The 21,771-nt window shown below is 41.9% G+C and overlaps 1 protein-coding gene across 1 annotated transcript; it reads left to right on the top strand.

The window, feature by feature from the left end:
* Window positions 1-13,098: 13,098 nt before the first annotated feature.
* On the top strand, window positions 13,099-17,597 carry LOC135152203 (uncharacterized). The gene is made up of 6 exons (XM_064092040.1): window positions 13,099-13,370; window positions 13,494-14,035; window positions 14,168-15,018; window positions 15,133-15,505; window positions 15,614-17,165; window positions 17,249-17,597. The coding sequence occupies exons 1-6, from the start codon at window positions 13,099-13,101 to the stop codon at window positions 17,595-17,597; spliced, it is 3,939 nt and encodes a 1,312-aa protein (XP_063948110.1).
* The last annotated feature ends 4,174 nt before the right edge of the window (window positions 17,598-21,771 follow it).

The raw sequence follows: 21,771 nt of genomic DNA, 5'->3' as shown, positions 1-21,771 counted from the left end.
CTGCCAAGTAGAGACAAGCCAGGGAACATTCCAAAAAACTACTCCTACGCTGACACCTGGACACGTATAGGGGATCAAACCCCAACATGTTTAGGACCAGGATCCAGGTACGCACCCCTAAACCCTAATCCTTGGCCTATAAATAGACCAAGGATCAAGAGTTTCGGGGTTACTCTCTCTTTACACTGATTTTTACACACACACACACTTGTGCACTCAGCATATATCTAAACACAAAAGCCACCAGCCACCAGCAACCACCATACACCACCTTCACCCACCACATATAGATAACACATTTTCTAGTCTCAATCCTTCCAAATCCTACGCTCATTCTTACGCCGGAGGCGCCGCGGGGTCAAAACTCCCTCCGGTGTTGTTTTGCAGACACCGTCCAGCAGCTACACCGCAGAGCCACCATACACGGCGGAGGAAGGACCAGGACCGGAGTTTGGAGTTATCACTACCTTTCCCCTCTTATCAGATGATTGCTGTATCCGTGTTCGCTAAAAGAAATTAAAAGGAAACATGTGCTAGGTAAATACTTCACCGTTCGGTTCGACAACTTTGGTGCCACAACTTGCAGCAACAGCTTCAAAGAAAGGATGGAGAGAGAGATAGAGGGCGAGGGTAGTGTTTGTTTTTGTTTATAAACCAACATCTATATATTATCTACTAAGAAATAGAATTCTAGCAAATGTTAGATACAGAGATGATAAAAAGAAAAGTGACGAAACCAAAAAATCATGAACAAAATATAGGACTATAAGAGCAAGTCCAATGGTGATGTTAAAATAGATATAGCTATTGTTATAATTTGAAATAAACAAGTGATTTTTGGTGCTAAAACAGAACTTATGGTTCAATGGTAGATGAAAAATAGCACCAAACATATCTCAATAAAGCTACATTCTAATTATATAATCTTAAAATACATAAATATATTTGTCACTATTACTTTATTAGTGCATTTTGTCACTTGCATGCTTATGTGGCAATTATAGCATCATCTATACTTGATTCCAAATATAGAACCAAGTATAGCATTTTTCTATTTTGAACCAAGTATAGCATTGCATTGGAGATGTGAGTTTTAAAATTGATGCTATATTATAGAAATAGCATCACTTTTAGCATTGCATTGGACATGCTCTAAAATATACTCATATTGGCTTATTATAGTATAGTATAGATTATCGAACTTCACCTTCAATTGCTCTGCAATAAGTAAATGACAGATCATTTGCCCACCACCATACTGTCAAATATATCATTAAAAGAAATAATAGTTAGAATATTTCTCACCGTTGCATCTTAAGCAGAGCCATTTCGCAATACATCAATTTGGTTTGGATGGTTGTTTGGATTAGGTGCTATGCAGTAAGGGTCTTACATTTAGCAATCCATGTCCTCACATAAGAATATATGCATACAACATACAGAAATCATTAAAAAAACCGAAAGCTTCCAAAATAAGCAGCAAGGATGTTTCTAGCCTTACATAGCTTTATTGAGAAATTTTCCATCTACAATGTTCTTCATTAACTTCAATTCAGTCATAAACTTCAATGCTATATACTCTATGTTCTACATCTGGCGCTGGGAAAATGAAACAATGATGTCACTACAAGTATCAACGGATGTTCTTTTGGTGCCAAATATAAAGATTCAAATCATCAAACACATATTATCACACTCCTTGTTTGATAAAACAATCATTTGTTATAGTGTTGATTACAAAAGATGCAGCCCTGGATCCTTTTATCAAAAACGTGTTAGCTCCTTGGTAAAAGATTGAATAGTACCTCTTTTTTAACGATCAATGCAAGAGTTGCAATATCAAGGGATTGTAAAGGAAAGCAGAAGACGGTGTAATACGATTCGAGAAAGAACAAAGTAACTAATATATAAAATAATGATCTTTAATGATTTAAGAAAACATCATCGGCATCAGCAGCACACATCTATGAAGTTAAAAATATAACAAAGTAGAGGCACTTGACAGATGAACCCACCTTCAAGTAAAAAACCCAGGCAAAATATTCAACCTTTTGGGATGATTATCTCTGGAGGCATATAACTGTTGCTTAAGATCTGTAAGGCAAAGAAAAATATTATATAATTATCTGCTCAGTATTTCAAGTCTAAAAATAACGCAGACATGAACTCATAAACAAAATAAACAGAAGTATATATAATGTTACTCTATATTTTATAACTAAAGATGCTGGGGATCAACGCATATGAGTATATGACATACTAGCTAAAGATTTAATAAAATGAAGGATTGGGTCTCATCTACGTGTATGCAAACACCATAACAATATCAAAATACCAACCCAGAATATGCTGATATTGCAACAACCAACTTAGCTGAACTGTAAGCTAATCTTATAATTATCAAGTGCTCTTATAGCAATTTTTAATGTTGGTAAGAGAAACGAACAAATTTGGACAGTAAAAAATATCCAACGGTAAGTTAATTATGTATCCGGAGGAAGAACAAGCTGCTTTTCCATACTAGAGTCCAAACAGATAGTAGCCTCCCCTTAAAGATCTAAGGTCTAGGAAGATTGATTAATTTAAAGATGCACTAAAAGGTTCCAGTATACAAGGTTCCACATTAGCAGGGTAAGCAAAATGTCCATAAATTTAAAAATACTCAGAACTAGTAAATCTTGCCATGGTAGGTGTTAGATTAGAGGCCCAGACTCGTATATTTGTCCAATTTTAACACAAAGCATAACATACATATTAATTTGAATAATTTTTGGTAACTTAACACAATGTCAGAGCTTTTTTGACCTAGCATTCTCGACTTCAAAATGACCGCAACATGTCTAAAAATATTAAATTGAACACCTTAGCTTATATTTCCCAAGTCGAGTGAGAGGGCGTCTTTCACATAAAAATGATATACAAATTAAGTCCTCTTAACACGAAAAGGTTTCGATAGAGAAGTTAACTCAACGGTCATATTACATCAAAGGAAACTAAGCATAAAATGGATATTTAAAGACTACTTAAAGAAAGGCTGGCAAGAGCAGTAATGCAGACCAAGCTTGTACGACGAAAGGAGATTTGTAAATCTGACATCAATTACTATCAGATTAGGGGACAACGGAGGGAGACGACTTTTTGAGAGGCCATCCATTTCAGCTTACTCTGCCAGCATGCAATAAATAATAATCTTTCCATTCTGCCTAAAGGTCACTTGAACTAAAATCTAATCCTATGGATTTGTTTGAGCAAAGCTAACAAAATAACAAATTCAGTTACACTACATCAATTTTTAATCTCGGAAATAACAAGGGACTAACTGCTATTTGAATCTTTTTTGGTGCATTTACAATATCTTGGTATCTTACTACTCAGTAGCATATCTCGCTCACATGTACCAAGGTATTGGTATCATAGGAAAAGTAATTCCTTGTTAAAAGATTGAATAGCGCCTCTTTTTAACTTTGACTTTTCTAGACTAGTTTTTTGACGATGCAAGAGTTACGATAGAGGATTGTAAAGGAAAGCAGAAGAGGGTGTAATACGATTCGAGAAAGAACAAAGTAACTAATATATAAAATAACGATCTTTATTATTATAATTTAACAAAACATCATCGACATCAGCATTAATATAAATATAAAGCAAACGATTTATATTATGATTAGGAAAATAAGAAAAACATTATCAGCATCATCACAGCTTGTTCTCTTTGCATATATTAGCCTCAACCCTAAAAGAAGCTTTTCCACTTTCAGAATCAAAACTCGTCTCACACTTGATGAAAGAAGCCGAACAATTATCCAATTCGATGTTGAGAGAAGAGGGACGGCCAGAAGAAGAATTGTCTAGTTCGATCTTGAACGACGACGAGAGATGACGAGGCCAAGAGGGAAAAGAGTAGTGTTGGCCTCCTCCTCCTCCACCTAGTCCTAGTCCTAGTCCTAGTACTGACGAAGAAGGTGATGATTTTGGTGATGAAGGGGACTTGATTCGCAATGCTCTTGGAATCTTCACTCCTCCTGGAGCTGGAGCTGAAGCCCCTCTAGAATACTTGCTCCTCAGTCTCAGCCTTGAATAGAAGCTGCTCATGTGCCTCGTAGCTTTTTCGGGCTTCATTTTTGTGTGAATGTCCAGAGTACGACGGACAAGGGTTTATATAGAAGAAAGAAAAATGGGCTGAATATATTAAACCCGCTCTCTTTTCCTTTCTTTGATTAGCCCCCAAAATAAGAGAGCAACAACCTATTCTAATTCCATTGACAATTAAAATCTTATGATTCCCGAGATTTTCTCCTCACCTAATATTTCCAAATAATGATACTACCAAATCTTGTTCGAATTCTATTAATAAGGAAAATGATGGTTATTAAAAATGATTTTCCAAGATTTTCTTCTGACCTTGATAAGAAATTGTACGCATATCTCAAGCAATTTATAAAACTAATCCATCAGCATCATTTCATTCAATTTACTAAATTATTTATCATAAATAAATGATGTTTTTTCTGTTACTAATCAAAATGATTTTGACGTATATACAGACAGCCCCGGCTGTTGAGATGTGCAAACAGCCCAATAACACACAGCTCAATAATTTTGAGAGCCCCGTCCTAAAAAACTTTCACGTATATAAGATTATTTCATGATAATTTGTTGATATTCAATACCCAACGGCTTTAAAAGTTATGTTTATTAGGTTAACACACTTAACTATTTAATCCTCAAATGAATTTTTTATTTTTTTTACGGTCAAGAATGTTATCTTATTTCATATTTCAGGTTAATTGTAAAAATAGTTTAAGAAAACAATTGATTTTGGATTAGAAATTTAGTGAAATTTAAATTTGCAAACTTTATAAATAATAGTTGAATTGAAAAATAATATTATACATATGATTTTTTATATTCATTTGAGTATTGATAAGTGGATTTTATATACACTTGGAAGCCATCGTTTTGGCTTAAATTGATGGAATCGCCTCAAGCTTTTGATATTTTTGATATGTTTTAGTGTTGTGTTGTGTAGGTTTCTTGGAAGGAGAACGAAGAGGAGAATCATAGCTTTTATCGAAAAAAATGGTGAAGCAATCAGATGCTCGAAGAGAAAGATACGGACGCGTGAAGGTTGGATGTCAGGCTGCCACTTTGGCGCGACCGCCCCAACTTTGGCGCGGCCGCCCCAACTTCGGCGCGCCCGCCCCAGGACCTGAGCGGGAATTTTGGCCCGTTTTGCCTGTTTTTTATCAGTTTGAAGGCCCGTTCGCTGGGAAACTTAAAGGAAGGCTTGGTGGCTTAAAAGATAACCTAGAAACATTCTAAGGAGCATGTGATGGCTACGGAGAATATCTAGATTCATAGTTTTCTTTTGTCTTCTTCCAATTAGGCGATACTTTTGGATGCTTATTCGGATTTGTTTCGAAACTCTTGTTTTACTCTTTTGATATTGTTTAAACTATTCAGTACCATGTTTACTCTTATTCCCATGATGATGAGAAGTTCGATTATGAACTAATCATTATCGTGGGGTTCTAGCGTATTTATATATGGATTTCAGTAGTTGATTTGCCTTAATTATTTGTGTGATGAATGTTTGATTTCTTCGTATTGGTTGTGCTTATTCTTCTTGGATGCGTAGCTAACATCTAAGTTGTGGGTTAATCTTTATTGAATCGACAGTGTCTATATTGATTTAGAACTTGCCATACGAACATAGAATTATGTATTCGATATACATAATTAGTGGTGTGATTTTACCCATCTTGCATCGCCCTATGTAATCTTGATAGATAACTTGATCTTCAACCGTTATGTTTTCAAATTCTATAGACATATAGGGTCTAAGCATAATTGGTGTCTGTTTACCTTCTATCTTAATTGTGGATGTGTAGCATTATGGTGCACGTATAAGGACAGTTAGCGTGTATCAGTTTCGTGTTATCAGATTAGTTATCAACCATCACATATCGATAAGGCATAACTCTGAATGAAGTATATAATGAAGTTAGAATCCCATGTTTTTATTCTCATTAGTAAATCGTTATTCTCTTAGTTTATAATTCTTAGTTTCATAATTCGAATTGAATTAGTTAAGTAGATAACCAAAACCCAATTCGATACTTGTCTAAGCATTGAATAATAATCATACATTGTTGCATAAGTGCATATTTCTAAATACACCAGTCTCTGTGGGAACGAACTGAATTTGATTTTATACTACTTGTGACCACGTACGCTTGCGTGAAATTGCTTGTGTGAAAATTGTAATTACACTTATGCTCTAGAGATAAGACTTAGACTAACTTATTTCTTGAGTCCTCGCGTTGAGTCGGGTGTAGAGTTTGGAGTATTCCCTTTTTGAACTTAGAGGTTGTAAATCTTAAGTTTGGGGTAGTTAAGGGATAAATATGCCTTTCTAAAAAAAAGAAAAAGAAAAAAAAGAATAAACATTATGAAGTACTCCTTTGAGATCAATGGGTAGAATGCAATGTCATGTGAAAGGGACGATCCATGTACTTGTGCTGGTATTAAGTGCATATGTATTAGAATAAGCAAATTCTTGGTGACCTTTCACAACCTTTGATTACTGGAGAATTACTTGATTTTAAAAAAAAAGAGAAAAAAAATAGAATAAGCGAAGTCGAATGGCGGTCGTGACTCACTTACACTAAGAAGAGTCCCAACCTTAGATTTAGCAAGAAAAAAATAATAGAAAAAAATAAGAGAGGCATAGGAATTCTTTAGTGACCCTAAATTGTAGTTGACTCTTTAGTAAAGAAGTGTTTAAACCTGATTCTGATTAACGGCTCATAGTGAGGACTCTGTTGAAGTTTGATGGTCTTTGTTTTGTTTCACTAGAGAGCATGCTAGCACACACGATGCACTTCACACTTGTAGTGGAAGATGACATGGCTAATATGTGAAAGAGATGAATGCCGAGAATGTTGCATATTCTGAGGATGCTATGTTAACAAGGATTACACTTCATGATTCGATTAGATGAAGGCATTTAGTTGCATTCATGCATTGCGTTAGTAGTATTGGTGTGTGTGTCTATGCTTGAGGACAAGCATCGGTTTAATTTTGGGGGTGTGATAAGTGGATTTTATATCCACTTGGAAGCCTTCGTTTTGGCTTAAATTGATGGAATGGCCTCAAGCTTTTGATATTTTTGATATGTTTTAGTGTTGTGTTGTGTAGGTTTCTTGGAAGGAGAACGAAGAGGAGAATCATAGCTTTCATTGAAAAAAAACAGTGAAGCAATCATATGCTCGAAGAGAACGATACGGACGCGTAAAGGTTGGATGTCAGGGCTGCCACTTTGGCGCTGCCGCCCCAACTTTGGCGCGGCCGCCCCGTTGGCGCGCCCGCCCCAACTTCGGCGCGGCCGCCCCACGACCTGAGCGGGAATTTTGGCCCGTTTTGTCCGTTTTTGATCCGTTTGAAGGCCCGTTCACTGGGAAACTTAAAGGAAGGCTTGGGGGACTTAAAAGATAACCTAGAAACATTCTAAGGAGCACGTGACGGCTACGGAGAAGATCTAGATTCATAGTTTTCTTTTGTCTTCTTCCAATTAGGCGATACTTTTGGATGCTTATTCGGATTTGTTTCGAAACTCTTGTTTTACTCTTTTGATATTGTTTAAACTATTCAGTACCATGTTTACTCTTATTCCAATGATGATGAGAAGTTCGATTATGAACTAATCATTATCGTGGGGTTCTAGCGTATTTATATATGGATTTCAATAGTTGATTTGCCTTAATTATTTGTGTGATGAATTTTGATTTCTTCGTATTGGCTGTGCTTATTCTTCTTGGATGCGTAGCTAACATCTAAGTTGTGGGTTAATCTTTATTGAAGCGACAGTGGATATATTGATTTAGAACTTGCCATGCGAACATAGAATTATGTATTCGATATACATGATTAGTGGTGTGATTTTACCCATCTTGCATCGCCCTATGTAATCTTGATAGATAACTTGTTCTTCAACCGTTATGTTTTCAAATTCTATAGACATATAGTGTCTAAGCATAATTGTTGTCTGTTTACCTTCTATCTTAATTGTGGATGTGTAGCATTATGGTGCACGTATAACGACAGTTAGCGTGTATCAGTTTCGTGTTATCAGATTAGTTATCAACCATCACATATCGATAAGGCATAACTCTGAATGAAGTATATAATGAAGTTAGAATCCCATGTTTTTATTCTCATTAGTAAATCGTTATTCTCTTAGTTTATAATTCTTAGTTTCATAATTCGAATTGAATTAGTTAAGTAGATAACCAAAACCCAATTCGATACTTGTCTAAGCATTGAATAATAATCATACATTGTTGCATAAGTGCATATTTCTAAATACACCAGTCTCTGTGGGAACAAACTGAATTTGATTTTATACTACTTGTGACCACGTACGCTTGCCTGAAATTGCTTGTGTGAAAATTGTAATTACACTTATGCTCTAGAGATAAGACTTAGACTAACTTATTTCTTGAGTCCTCGCGTTGAGTCGGGTGTAGAGATTGGAGTATTCCCTTTTTGAACTTAGAGGTTGTAAATCTTAAGTTTGGGGGAGTTAAGGGATAAATATGCCTTTCTAAAAAAAAAGAAGAAGAAAAAAAAGAATAAAAATTATGAAGTACTCCTTTGAGATCAATGGGTAGAATGCAATGTCATGTGAAAGGGACGATCCATGTACTTGTGCTGGTATTAAGTGCATATGTATTAGAATAAGCAAATTCTTGGTGACCTTTCACAACCTTTGATTACTGGAGAATTACTTGATTTTAAAAAAAAGAGAAAAAAAATAGAATAAGCGAAGTCGAATGGCGGTTGTGACTCACTTACACTAACAAGCGTCCCAACCTTAGACTTAGCAAGAAAAAAAATAATAGAAAAAAATAAGAGAGGCATAGGAATTCTTTAGTGACCCTAAATTGTAGTTGACTCTTTAGTAAAGAAGTGTTTAAACCTGATTCTGATTAACGGCTCATAGTGAGGACCCTGTTGAAGTTTGATGGTCTTTGTTTTGTTTCACTAGAGAGCATGCTAGCACACACGATGCACTTCACACTTGTAGTGGAAGAGGACATGGCTAATATGTGAAAGAGATGAATGCCGAGAATGTTGCATATTCTGAGGATGCTATGTTAACAAGGATTACACTTCATGATTCGATTAGATGTAGGCATTTAGTTGCATTCATGCATTGCGTTAGTAATATTTGTGTGTGTGTCTATGCTTGAGGACAAGCATCGGTTTAAGTTTGGGGGTGTGATAAGTGGATTTTATATCCACTTGGAAGCCTTCGTTTTGGCTTAAATTGATGGAATGGCCTCAAGCTTTTGATATTTTTGATATGTTTTAGTGTTGTGTTGTGTCGGTTTCTTGGAAGGAGAACGAAGAGGAGAATCATAGCTTTCATTGAAAAAAAATGGTGAAGCAATCGGATGCTCGAAGAGAAAGATACGGACGCGTAAAGGTTGGATGTCAGGGCTTCCACTTTGGCACGGCCGCCCCAACTTTGGCGCGGCCGCCCCGTTGGCGCGCCCGCCCCAACTTCGGCGCGGCCGCCCCACGACCTGAGCGGGAATTTTGGCCCGTTTTGCCCGTTTTTGATCCGTTTGAAGGCCCGTTCGCTGGGAAACTTAAAGGAAGGCTTGGGGGCTTAAAAGATAACCTAGAAACATTCTAAGGAGCATGTGACGGCTACGGAGAATATCTAGATTCATAGTTTTCTTTTGTCTTCTTCCAATTAGGCGATACTTTTGGATGCTTATTCGGATTTGTTTCGAAACTCTTGTTTTATTCTTTTGATATTGTTTAAACTATTCAGTACCATGTTTACTCTTATTCCCATGATGATGAGAAGTTCGATTATGAACTAATCATTATCGTGGGGTTCTAGCGTATTTATATATGGATTTCAGTAGTTGATTTGCCTTAATTATTTGTGTGATGAATGTTTGATTTCTTCGTATTGGTTGTGCTTATTCTTCTTGGATGCGTAGCTAACATCTAAGTTGTGGGTTAATCTTTATTGAATCGACAGTGTCTATATTGATTTAGAACTTGCCATACGAACATAGAATTATGTATTCGATATACATAATTAGTGGTGTGATTTTACCCATCTTGCATCGCCCTATGTAATCTTGATAGATAACTTGTTCTTCAACCGTTATGTTTTCAAAAATCTATAGACATATAGGGTCTAAGCATAATTGGTGTCTGTTTACCTTCTATCTTAATTGTGGATGTGTAGCATTATGGTGCACGTATAACGACAGTTAGCGTGTATCAGTTTCGTGTTATCAGATTAGTTATCAACCATCACATATCGATAAGGCATAACTCTGAATGAAGTATATAATGAAGTTAGAATCCCATGTTTTTATTCTCATTAGTAAATCGTTATTCTCTTAGTTTATAATTCTTAGTTTCATAATTCGAATTGAATTAGTTAAGTAGATAACCAAAATCCAATTCGATACTTGTCTAAGCATTGAATAATAATCATACATTGTTGCATAAGTGCATATTTCTAAATACACCAGTCTCTGTGGGAACAAACTGAATTTGATTTTATACTACTTGTGACCACGTACGCTTGCGTGAAATTGCTTGTGTGAAAATTGTAATTACACTTATGCTCTAGAGATAAGACTTAGACTAACTTATTTCTTGAGTCCTCGCGTTGAGTCGGGTGTAGAGTTTGGAGTATTCCCTTTTTGAACTTAGAGGTTGTAAATCTTAAGTTTGGGGGAGTTAAGGGATAAATATGCCTTTCTAAAAAAAAAAAAGAAGAAAAAAAAGAATAAAAATTATGAAGTACTCCTTTGAGATCAATGGGTAGAATGCAATGTCATGTGAAAGGGACGATCCATGTACTTGTGCTGGTATTAAGTGCATATGTATTAGAATAAGCGAATTCTTGGTGACCTTTCACAACCTTTGATTACTGGAGAATTACTTGATTTTAAAAAAAAAGAGAAAAAAATAGAATAAGCGAAGTCGAATGGCGGTCGTGACTCACTTACACTAAGAAGCGTCCCAACCTTAGACTTATCAAGAAAAAAAATAATAGAAAAAAATAAGAGAGGCATAGGAATTCTTTAGTGACCCTAAATTGTAGGTGACTCTTTAGTAAAGAAGTGTTTAAACCTGATTCTGATTAACGGCTCATAGTGAGGACTCTGTTGAAGTTTGATGGTCTTTGTTTTGTTTCACTAGAGAGCATGCTAGCACACACGATGCACTTCACACTTGTAGTGGAAGAGGACATGGCTAATATGTGAAAGAGATGAATGCCGAGAATGTTGCATATTCTGAGGATGCTATGTTAACAAGGATTACACTTCATGATTCGATTAGATGTAGGCATTTAGTTGAATTCATGCATTGCGTTAGTAATATTTGTGTGTGTGTCTATTGATATGGGTCTGAAATTGGCCCTAAAAATTATTGGGTAATTTTGAGCCCGGGTCTGATTAAAGGCCAGAATATAAGGCCCGGATTCTGGGTCTATCACCCAAAATTCGTGGCTAGCAGATTGAGGTTATAAAAAGCCCGTTGGGCATTCATGTTTGAGAAACATGGGCTGCCCAAACTCAAGACACGAGCCCCCAGCCCGGTCAGGGCCCAGAACTCGAATCCTAGTCCTACTAGGAGTCTGACTGACGAGTCCAGGACTCCGAGAGTCCTACAAGAACTCTGAGTTTCGTGGATAACTAACTAGAGTCCTAGATAACCTCCAGCAGCTCAAGATAAGGATCAAGGATCAGTCCTATCCTATCTCTGACTCAAATACCTATTTCTACTAGGACTCTAACACCAGGGATCCTACTTCTGATCAGTCTCTAACCCTGAGACATCTATATAAAGGGCTCTACCCCTCCAAAATAGAACTACGTTTTTTGACTTGATTCTTCACCCCGCTGAAGATACGTAGGCACCTCGTGAGGACCCGTCTGAGTTCCGACTCGCGAGATCAGTCAAAAAGCACGAAGCTCACCCCTCGATTTTTGATCCATAACATTTGGCGCCGTCTGTGGGGAGAAGACAACAACCATGGTGTCCACCAGATTACGCTCAGAAATTCATGCACCTTCAAACGGAGACAACACCGCAACCCAGGATCCACCCTTGTCTCAGGTCACCGCTGGAACCTCAAATCCCGTCACCACCACACCACCAGTCACGTTGGCCCTTGCTAGCAGTGGCACAGCCACCGCTGCTCAAACCTCGATTCCTATGATTTTTGGCACGCTGCCCCCTATGACTAATGTTGTGGCCACAGCCACTGATCATGGGACTCATTACTCAACCGTTGTGACGACCACAAGAGGACCAACCGATGAGTATGTAGTTTATACGGACGACTCTTCTGAAGATTCGGAGAGGGACTATGATATTCCCCCACGAAGGAGGAGAGACGGAAACCAGAGCCGAGGCTCCCAGCACAACACCGGGCCGAATAACCCCGAGTCCCGTCGACCCACGGACCAGGAGTACGAAGCCAGGATTCGAGCTTATGAACAGGAGATAGCTCAGTTGAGAAGAGACAGGGCGGCACGCCAGACCAGGCAGCCACCACCCGAACCTCGGCAACGGACTGAAAACCCTCAGAACGCAGGTATGAATAGAATTCACTTGTTGGCTGCAGGTGATCCAGATAACCCGATCCCCCCATTCACCGAGGAGATCATGGCAGCAAGGATTTCTCGAAAGTTCAAGTTGCCCACAATTAAGGCGTATGATGGAACGGGTGACCCCGCGAATCATGTACGAACTTTCATGAATGCATTGCTGTTGCAACCAGTCACGGAGGCCATTAAGTGTCGAGCCTTCCCCCAAACTTTGAGTGGGATGGCACAACACTGGTATAGTCAACTACCCCCTAACCCTATATCCTCGTTTGGAGATTTGAGCCGAGCTTTCATAGGCCAGTTTATTGGAAGCAAGACCCACGCTAAGAGTTCAGCCTCGTTGATGAACCTTCATCAAGGCAGGAACGAATCCCTCAGAGACTATATGAATAGGTTCACTAAGGAGGCGCTCAAGGTCCCGGATTTAGACCAGAAAGTAGCCATGATTGCCCTACAGCAAGGAACCACGGATGATAATTTCCGCCGATCACTAGCCAAGAGGGCCCCTGAAAATATGAATGAGCTCCAGGAGAGGGCCAGGAAGTATATCAAGGCTGAGGAAAGCCTGAAGAAATCTCAGAATAACCAGGGACCGACCCCGAACCCAAACAAACGTGGAAACGACACCGAGTACAACGCGGATAGTAAGTATTCAAAGACAGGGGATGGTGATAAGTCCCCCACCAAAAAGAAAGCAGGACCGAGGTTCACTGAGTATGCAAGGCTGAATGCCCCTAGGAGTCAGATCCTGATGGAAATTGAGAAAGATGAAAGTGTTCGATGGCCGAAGCCTATCAGGACTGACCCCGAAAAGAGAAACAAGGACTTGTACTGCAGGTTTCATAAGGATACAGGACATAAGACCGATGATTGCCGGCAGTTGAAGGATGAGATCGAGTTTTTGATCCGAAAAGGCAAGCTGTCCAAGTATACTAGGGATACGGACAAGAATCCCCGTGACAATGACAACCGTGGAAGAGACAACGATGATAGGAATAAGAGAAACCAGCCTAGAGGGCCTGTGATCAATGTAATCTCTGGAGGACCGACCGCAGCAGGCCTATCTAGTAACTCACGAAAAGCTTATGCTCGTGAAGTGATGTACATTGTTGGAGAGCCCCCGAAGAGGGCAAAAATTGAGTTTGCTTTAGCATTCGACAATTTAGATCTTGACAGAGTTAAATTTCCCCATGATGATCCTTTGGTAATCACCCCGGTGATTGGAAACTCTTCTGTAAAAAGGGTACTCGTTGACGGTGGAGCCTCAGTAGATATCTTATTTCATGATGCATATGAGAAGATGGGATATTCAGATTCGCAATTGACACCTTCAGATATGCCTATATACGGCTTTAATAACGTGGAGACAAAGATTGAAGGTATGATCCAACTACCCGTGACAATGGGCACCGAGCCTAGACAGGCCACATGTATGCTGAATTTTTTGGTCGTTAAGGCTTCATCAACCTACAATGCTATCCTTGGGAGGACTGGGATACATGCTTTTAAAGCAATCCCATCCACCTACCACTTGAAGATCAAATTCCCTACCAAGAATGGGGTGGGAGAAGAGATAGGAGATCAAAAAATGGCTAGAAGTTGTTATGTGGGGGCTCTGAAATCTGGAGGGACCGGGGGGCAAGTTCTCCCAATTGAGGACTTGGATGTCCGAGAGGAAGAGGAAAGGAGAGGAAAGCCAGCTGAGGACTTGGTTCCCTTCTCCCTATATCCAGATGAGCCCGAGAAGGTGACCTATGTAGGGGCGTCGCTCCCCGAGGATATGAAATCCGAATTTGTGAAATTCTTGAGGAACAACCGGGATGTGTTTGCTTGGACCGCAGCCGATATGCCAGGGATTGATCCCCTCTTTATGACACACACGCTTAACGTAAGCCCAGATAGAAAACCCGTGAAACAAAAGAAGAGAAGTTTTGCCCCTGAGAGGCAGGAAGCCATAAAACAGGAGGTCGATAAGCTTTTGGAAGCAGGTTTTATAGAGGAAATCCAATTCCCAGAATGGCTAGCTAACCCAGTCATGGTCAAGAAAGCTAATGGAAAGTGGAGGATGTGTGTAGACTTCACAGATTTGAATGATGCTTGTCCTAAGGACTGTTTTCCTCTCCCAAGAATAGATACTCTGATCGATGCTACAGCTGGGCACGAGATGTTGAGCTTTATGGATGGCTTTAGTGGATACAACCAGATCCGAATGAATAAGGACGACATTCCTAAGGTATCATTCATCACTGATTTTGGTATCTTTTGTTATTTGGTTATGGCGTTTGGTTTAAAGAATGCAGGAGCCACATATCAACGCCTGGCAAATAAGATGTTCAAACATCTGATTGGAAAAACCATGGAGGTCTATGTTGATGATATGCTAGTGAAGAGCTTGAACAAAGCTGATCACCTTGAACACCTGAGAGAGGCTTTTGAAGTCCTGAGGACACATAAGATGATGTTGAATCCAACCAAGTGTGCCTTTGGAGTTGGGTCTGGAAAATTTTTGGGTCTGATGGTCTCAAAACGTGGAATTGAGGCCAACCCCGACAAGATAAAGGCCATCCTTGATATGGAGCCGCCTAAGTCTATAAAAGATGTTCAAAAGCTAACAGGAAGAATCGCGGCACTAGGACGTTTCATCTCGAAGTCCGGGGATAAGTGCTTGCCCTTCTTTAAGGCTTTGAAGAAAGTTAAAGATTTTGAATGGACAAGTGAGAGCCAAGAGGCCTTTGAGCAGTTGAAGAAGTATATGGCAGAGCCACCACTCTTATCAAAGCCCGTGGATGGAGAAACATTATATGTCTACTTGGCTGTCTCTGAGAAAGCACTGAGTGCGGTCTTGGTTCGTGAGGATCGAAAAATCCAGAAACCCGTCTACTATGTTAGTAAAATTTTGCATGGAGCGGAGCTCAACTATTCTGTGATTGAGAAGTTTGCCTTAGCCATGATTACAGCTTCAAGAAAGCTGAGGCCTTACTTCCAGGCTCACAAAATTGAAGTCTTGACAGACCAGCCCCTTAGGAACATAATGCATAGCCCGAAGGCTAGTGGGAGATTAATCAAATGGGCAGTAGAGCTTGGGGAATTTGAAATTCGATACAAACCACGGGTGGCAATCAAGGCTCAAGCTCTAGCTGACTTCCTCGTTGAATGCACCATCGACAACAAGGAAGTCGGGGGGCAGGAGAGTATGGTAGAGGAACCCAAAGAAGAGGAGAAACCTAAAGAGTATTGGTTACTATTTTTTGACGGAGCTTCAAAAACAAAAAATAGTGGGGCAGGGCTGGTGCTCCGAAGCCCGGATGGCTTCACGGTCGAGTACGCGATCAATTTAGACTTTCCAACTACCAACAATGAAGCTGAGTATGAGGCCCTTATAGCTGGATTGGGATTGGCGAGAACCCTGAGGGTTAAAAACCTGAAAGTATGTGGGGACTCAAGACTTGTGGTGTCACAGGTTAATGGAGAATTTGAGGCACGAGAAGAAACAATGCTGAAATACTTAAGGATTGTGAAAGCCCAGATGACGCAATTTAAAGAATGTTTGGTAGAACATATACCTAGGGAAGAGAATACAAAGGCTGATGCCTTATCCCAGTTTGCATCCTCAGAGAATGAGGTGTGCTCGGGAAGTGTTTACTATCAGGTTTTGAAAACCCCAAGTATCAATGCCAAGCTGGTAGCCCCAATCGACACGGGGGCCACTTGGATCGATGAGGTCAAAACGTATCTCGAAACTGGACATCTACCACCTGATGCTGGGGAAGCACGAAAACTACAAGTAAGAGCTTTAAAGTATGCACTCATTGAAGGGATTCTCTATAAGAAATCTTTTGTTATACCTTATTTGAAGTGTTTAAGGCCGGATGAGGCCCGGGAAGCCTTGAAAGAGGTCCATGAAGGAATCTGTGGCCAGCACCTAGGCGGGAGAGCCTTGGCTCACAAAATTACTCGCCTTGGGTTCTTTTGGCCAAATATGCTGAAGGATGCGAAGGATTATGTTAAGAGATGCGATCGTTGTCAGAGATTTGCACCTGTTGTGCGCCAGCCCCCAGAGATGCTGACATCCATTAACTCCCCGATTCCCTTTGCTATGTGGGGGATGGACATCCTAGGGCCGTTTCCACTCGCCAGTGCTCAAAGGAAGTTTTTGATAGTGGCTATTGACTACTTTACCAAGTGGATTGAGGCCAAACCCCTGGCCAAGATAACCACCAAGCAAGTTGCTCAGTTCTTTTGGGAAAACGTCATATGCAGGTATGGCATACCCCGAGTCTTGGTTACTGACAATGGAGCTCAGTTCAACAATCCAGAGTTTGTGGGATACTGTAACGACTATAGCATTGAGCTACGATTCACTTCGGTTGCCCATCCTCAAGCCAATGGGCAAGCTGAAGTAGCCAACAGGATAATCCTTGATGGGCTAAAGAAAAGAGTCGAGAAAGCGCATGGGTCTTGGGCTGAAGAGATTCTCCCTATATATGGGCATATCGAACAACCTGCAAGGTCTCCACGGGAGCAACCCCGTTCCAGTTAGCTTACGGGGCTGAAGCCGTAGTGCCACTTGAGATAACTCATACCTCCCCCAGGGTCCAGCAGTATGAGCCCGAAGCCAATGAGGAAGGAATGAGACTCGCACTCGACATGATCGATGAGGTCCGTGATGAGGCTAACGCCAGGATCGTTGAGAGCCAAAAACGAGCTTCCTATTACTATAATCTCCGAGTCAAGGAACGATTCTTCAGAAAAGGGGATTTAGTCCTAAGGAAAGCTGAGGCCTCAGGAGTTGGTCCCAAGGGAAAGATGGCCCCAAACTGGGAAGGTCCGTATCAGGTGAAGGATGTTATTGGTCGCGGCTCGTACAAGCTTCAGACCCTGGATGGAGTTGAGTTTCCAAGGAGTTGGCATGCCACCAACTTGAAGATTTATTATATTTGATTATCTTAGCAAGTAGATGACCATTGAATAAGGTCAGATAGACCACTGCCAGTTAGTTTATAACTTAGTTGATTTTAGTTGTTTATCTCTTCTACTATAGATTCAATAAAATTTCTTATGGATTGCTCCATATCTCATACTTCTAATGTTTTCCTTGAGTTTTTGTTTACTTACCGTGAACGGGTCAACCCGGAACATGAATTCAACCATAAATAAGTTACGATTAACATTGATTGAGTGAAAATTACAAGCTAAGGCTTGATAAGTCCGATACTACGAGTTAAGGCTAGGCAAGTCTAATACTACAAGTTAAGGCTAGATAAGTCTAAATAAGTAGACCACGCAGGGTCCTTAATAAATCCTACTCATCAGACTCGGAATCAGCCTCCGAGCTATCTGCAGACCCGGACACCCCAGCCGGATGCTTTTCAATGACACCCAAATCTTCGACTTCCTCTTCAATAGGACTAGGAGAGTCAAGAACAATCCTCATGGGACAGAGGTAATCCCATTTAGGATGGAATAGGTCTGGATGATCCTCATGAATGAAATGAACAGCCTCATTCCACCCGTTACTGTAATCCTCTGCAGAGGTGGTCTCATTGTGCTTCTCCAGCAGATTCTTGAACTCATCAGAGTCCATATAGTCGTCGATGATAGCATCCTTTCCCTTTCGAGCCTCGACTAGCTCGCTTCGAGCTTCCACTAGCTCCGATTGAGTCTTAGCCACAATCTCGTCTTTTTCCGCATCCTTGATTCGAAGGGCCTCCATGCCCTTCTCCAAGGATTCCTTAGCCTTCTTGTGGCTCTCAGCTTGTTTTTTCCAAGCTTTAGCCTGATGGAGGGCAGCCTGGAATTGAGCATTGGCCTGAGACAAGTAGATAAACGGGTTAAGAAAGACTCGGAAAACATAAACAATAAGTTTGTAAGAACACTCACACTAGCAAGGGCTTGAGAGCCAAAGCCATCAATCCCCTCGATCTCCGACTGTAGCACCACATCCTGGTAGTCGGCAGGGGTAATAGAGTGAAGGGACCAATCAGAAGCATGAACAGTCGATCCCAGCACCGAATCAGTCCTTCGAAAACCCCAGGCCGGTTTAAAGGCTTCAGACTTGGAAGCCCGAGGCTGACTAGATGATCCTCCCTCTGAATGGGGTTGAAGGAAGGCAGGCAACTCCCGAGGGACCCGAGGGTCTTGAGCCAACCTATGCCGCTTCATACGACCCGTCTCCTCTTGGAGAGGCGCATTCTGCTCATTGATTTTTGTGGCAGCTGCAAAACAAAAACAAGAAATAAGTTAAGTCGTGAATAATGGGGTAGACCCGAGAAAAGTCCTAGGTGTAAAAAAAAAGGGGGTTTATACCTTCATCACTAACCCTTGAAAGACCAAGCTTTCTAAGATTGAATTCATCAAGGAGATCCCAGCATTTGGATTGGCCATTGTCTTTGACCAATTCAGCATAGGCTGCCTTCTCGACATCCGATAGGTGGATGGAGTCGACACTCCCATCAACGACCTTACAAAACTTGGATCTGAATAGAGTTCCCCAATCTCCCCCTTCCCAGTGTAGCTTGAAGAACTCTTTCTTCCAACGAGGGTTGTTATCCGGAATAGAGGAATTGTTGAAAATATGAGGCTGGTCAGGCCGATGACTAATAAGAACCCAACCCGTGGAGCCCACCGGGTAGTTCTTGAATTGGAAAATCTTACGAAACAATGAGACAGACATGGAAAGGCCTTTAGATAGGCACTGAACCATGAAACAATGAATTATGCGCCAAGCATTGGGCGTCAATTGGCAAGGATTGAGTCCCACATCAGCTAAGAGCTTAGGGATGAAGGGATGCAGGGGAAACCTAAGTCCAGCTAGTAGAGCATGCTTGTATACAAACAAGTGCTGCGGATCCCAATGACAGGTCCTATCCCCGGGTTCGGCACGGACCAGGGAATAAGCTTTGGGAAAGTTAAGCAATCTATGATAGGCCTTGGCCAACGAAGGCGAACAATCGGCAGCATAGCCATAAGAACCTAGCTCAGCTAGGGAGGGGTATTCATCCCGCATAATATTGATCAAATCAAGTAAAGATGAACAAGAAGAGTTTATGATTATAGGAGTACCTCTCTTGGACTTGGAGGAGGTGCCCATGGCCTTGGAAATCTTGGCCAAGCGTGATGCTTCCCGATCAGCCATTTGAGCTCGAAAGAACCTTGGTGGTGAAAGCTCGAAGCTTGAGAGAATTCTAGAGAGATGTTGTAAACTTGTAGAGTGAGAAGTGTGAAGTGAGAAATGAGGATGCTCACAGGTCATCTAACAGGTCAACAGGCCAAGTGACCTGCTATTACAGGTCAACTAGCCCAAGCCCAAGAAAAAGCCCATAATCTAGAAGGTTTTGGAAGGATCTAGATTTTCCTAGAGCCTAAAAATAAATGAAAATACAATATTTATACATATTTTCATGTATAAAATATGTATAAAACCTTATAAAACCCTAATCAAGGGATTAGCCTAGAAAAGGCCCCTAAAACCTTGATTAAGGCCTAATCTTATCTTATACCATTAACAAGTCACAATCAAGCATGATTACACTTAATGGTTGCATAATCCATGTTTAAACTATGTATAGTCCTGAAACGCTCGAGAGCGCCCATGAAGCGCCCTGGGAGCGCCCATGAAGCGCCCCACGAGCGCCAAGAGCGCCCAAGGTGCGCTTGAGGACCTCACCACCATCGACCTGGGCACCCAAAATGCCCTAAATCGACCTGGGTGAGGTCGACAATTAACATTGGGTGTTAAAAAACACCTAACGCCCGAGAGCGCCCGAGAAGCGCCCTGGGAGCGCCCTATGAGCGCCCCAGGAGCGCCAAGAGCGCCCGAGGTGCGCTTGAGGACCTCACCCCCGTCGACCTGGGCACCTAAAATGCCCTAAATCGACCTGGGTGAGGTCGACAATCGACTTGGGTGATAAAAAACACCTAACGCCCGAGAACGCCCGAGAAGCGCCCTGGGAGCGCCCTATGAGCGCCCCAGGAGCGCCAAGAGCGCCCGAGGTGCGCTTGAGGACCTCACCACCGTCGACCTGGGCACCTAAAATGCCCTAAATCGACCTGGGTGAGGTCGACAATCGACTTGGGTGTCAAAAAACACCTAATTCCCGAGAGCGCCCAAGAAGCGCCCTGGGAGCGCCCTATGAGCGCCCCAGGAGCGCCAAAGCGCCCGAGGTGCGCCTGAGGACCTCACCAGCGTCGACCTGGGCACCTAAAATACCCTAAATCGACCTGGGTGAGGTCGACAATCGACTTGGGTGATAAAAAACACCTAACGCCCGAGAGCGCCCGAGAAGCGCCCTGGGAGCGCCCCAGGAGCGCCAAAGCGCCCGAGGTGCGCCTGAGGACCTCACCAGCGTCGACCTGGGCACCAAGGATGCCCTAAATCGACCTGGGTGAGGTCGACAACTGACTTGGGTGTCAAAAAACACCTAACGCCCGTGAGCGCCCATAAGCGCCCAAGGTGCGCCCACGGTGCGCGCGAGCGTCGACCTGGGCGAGGTCGAGCGCCCATGAGCGCCCGAGCTGCGCGCCAGCGTCGACCTGGACGCCCTGAGCGCCTTAAATCGACCTGGGCGAGGTCGAGCGCCCCTGAGCGCCCGAGGTGCGCCCGAGTTGCGCGCCAGCGTCGACCTGGACGCCCTGAGCGCCTTAAATCGACCTGGGCGAGGTCGAGCGCCCCTGAGCGCCCGAGGTGCGCCCGAGCTGCGCGCCAGCGTCGACCTGGACGCCCTGAGCGCCCTAAATCGACCTGGGCGAGGTCGAGCGCCCTGGAAGCGCCCGGAAAACGCACAAAAAGCACCCCAGAACACTTGATGTACCCCCAAAATGCCTCGGATCGACTAAGGAAAGTCCAGAATCGGCCTAGATGGCTGACCTTACTCAGAATAGACTCGAGAAGTGATTGAAAATGCTCTAAAACTTTAGAAAAGTTTCTACGAAACTTATCCAAAGTTGGGGGGCAAATGATATGGGTCTGAAATTGGCCCTAAAAATTATTGGGTAATTTTGAGCCCGGGTCTGATTAAAGGCCAGAATATAAGGCCCGGATTCTGGGTCTATCACCCAAAATTCGTGGCTAGCAGATTGAGGTTATAAAAAGCCCGTTGGGCATTCATGTTTGAGA

The sequence above is a fragment of the Daucus carota genome, chromosome 4 (genome assembly GCF_001625215.2).
Source record: "Daucus carota subsp. sativus chromosome 4, DH1 v3.0, whole genome shotgun sequence".
In the NCBI taxonomy this organism is placed as follows: Eukaryota; Viridiplantae; Streptophyta; class Magnoliopsida; order Apiales; family Apiaceae; genus Daucus; species Daucus carota.
The sequence above is the reverse complement of the archived record's forward strand: the minus strand, read 5'-3'. Positions and strand labels throughout refer to the sequence as shown.

What these genes read in the sequence shown, in the direction of transcription:
- LOC135152203 (XM_064092040.1), top strand. Translation starts at nt 13,099, where the DNA reads ATGATTGCCCTACAGCAAGGAACCACGGATGATAATTTCCGCCGATCA. An exon ending in CGTGGAGACAAAGATTGAAG is followed by an intron (nt 14,036 to 14,167) that starts GTATGATCCAAC and finishes ATGCTTTTAAAG; the next exon opens with CAATCCCATCCACCTACCAC. An exon ending in CATATCGAACAACCTGCAAG is followed by an intron (nt 17,166 to 17,248) that starts GTCTCCACGGGA and finishes TACCTCCCCCAG; the next exon opens with GGTCCAGCAGTATGAGCCCG.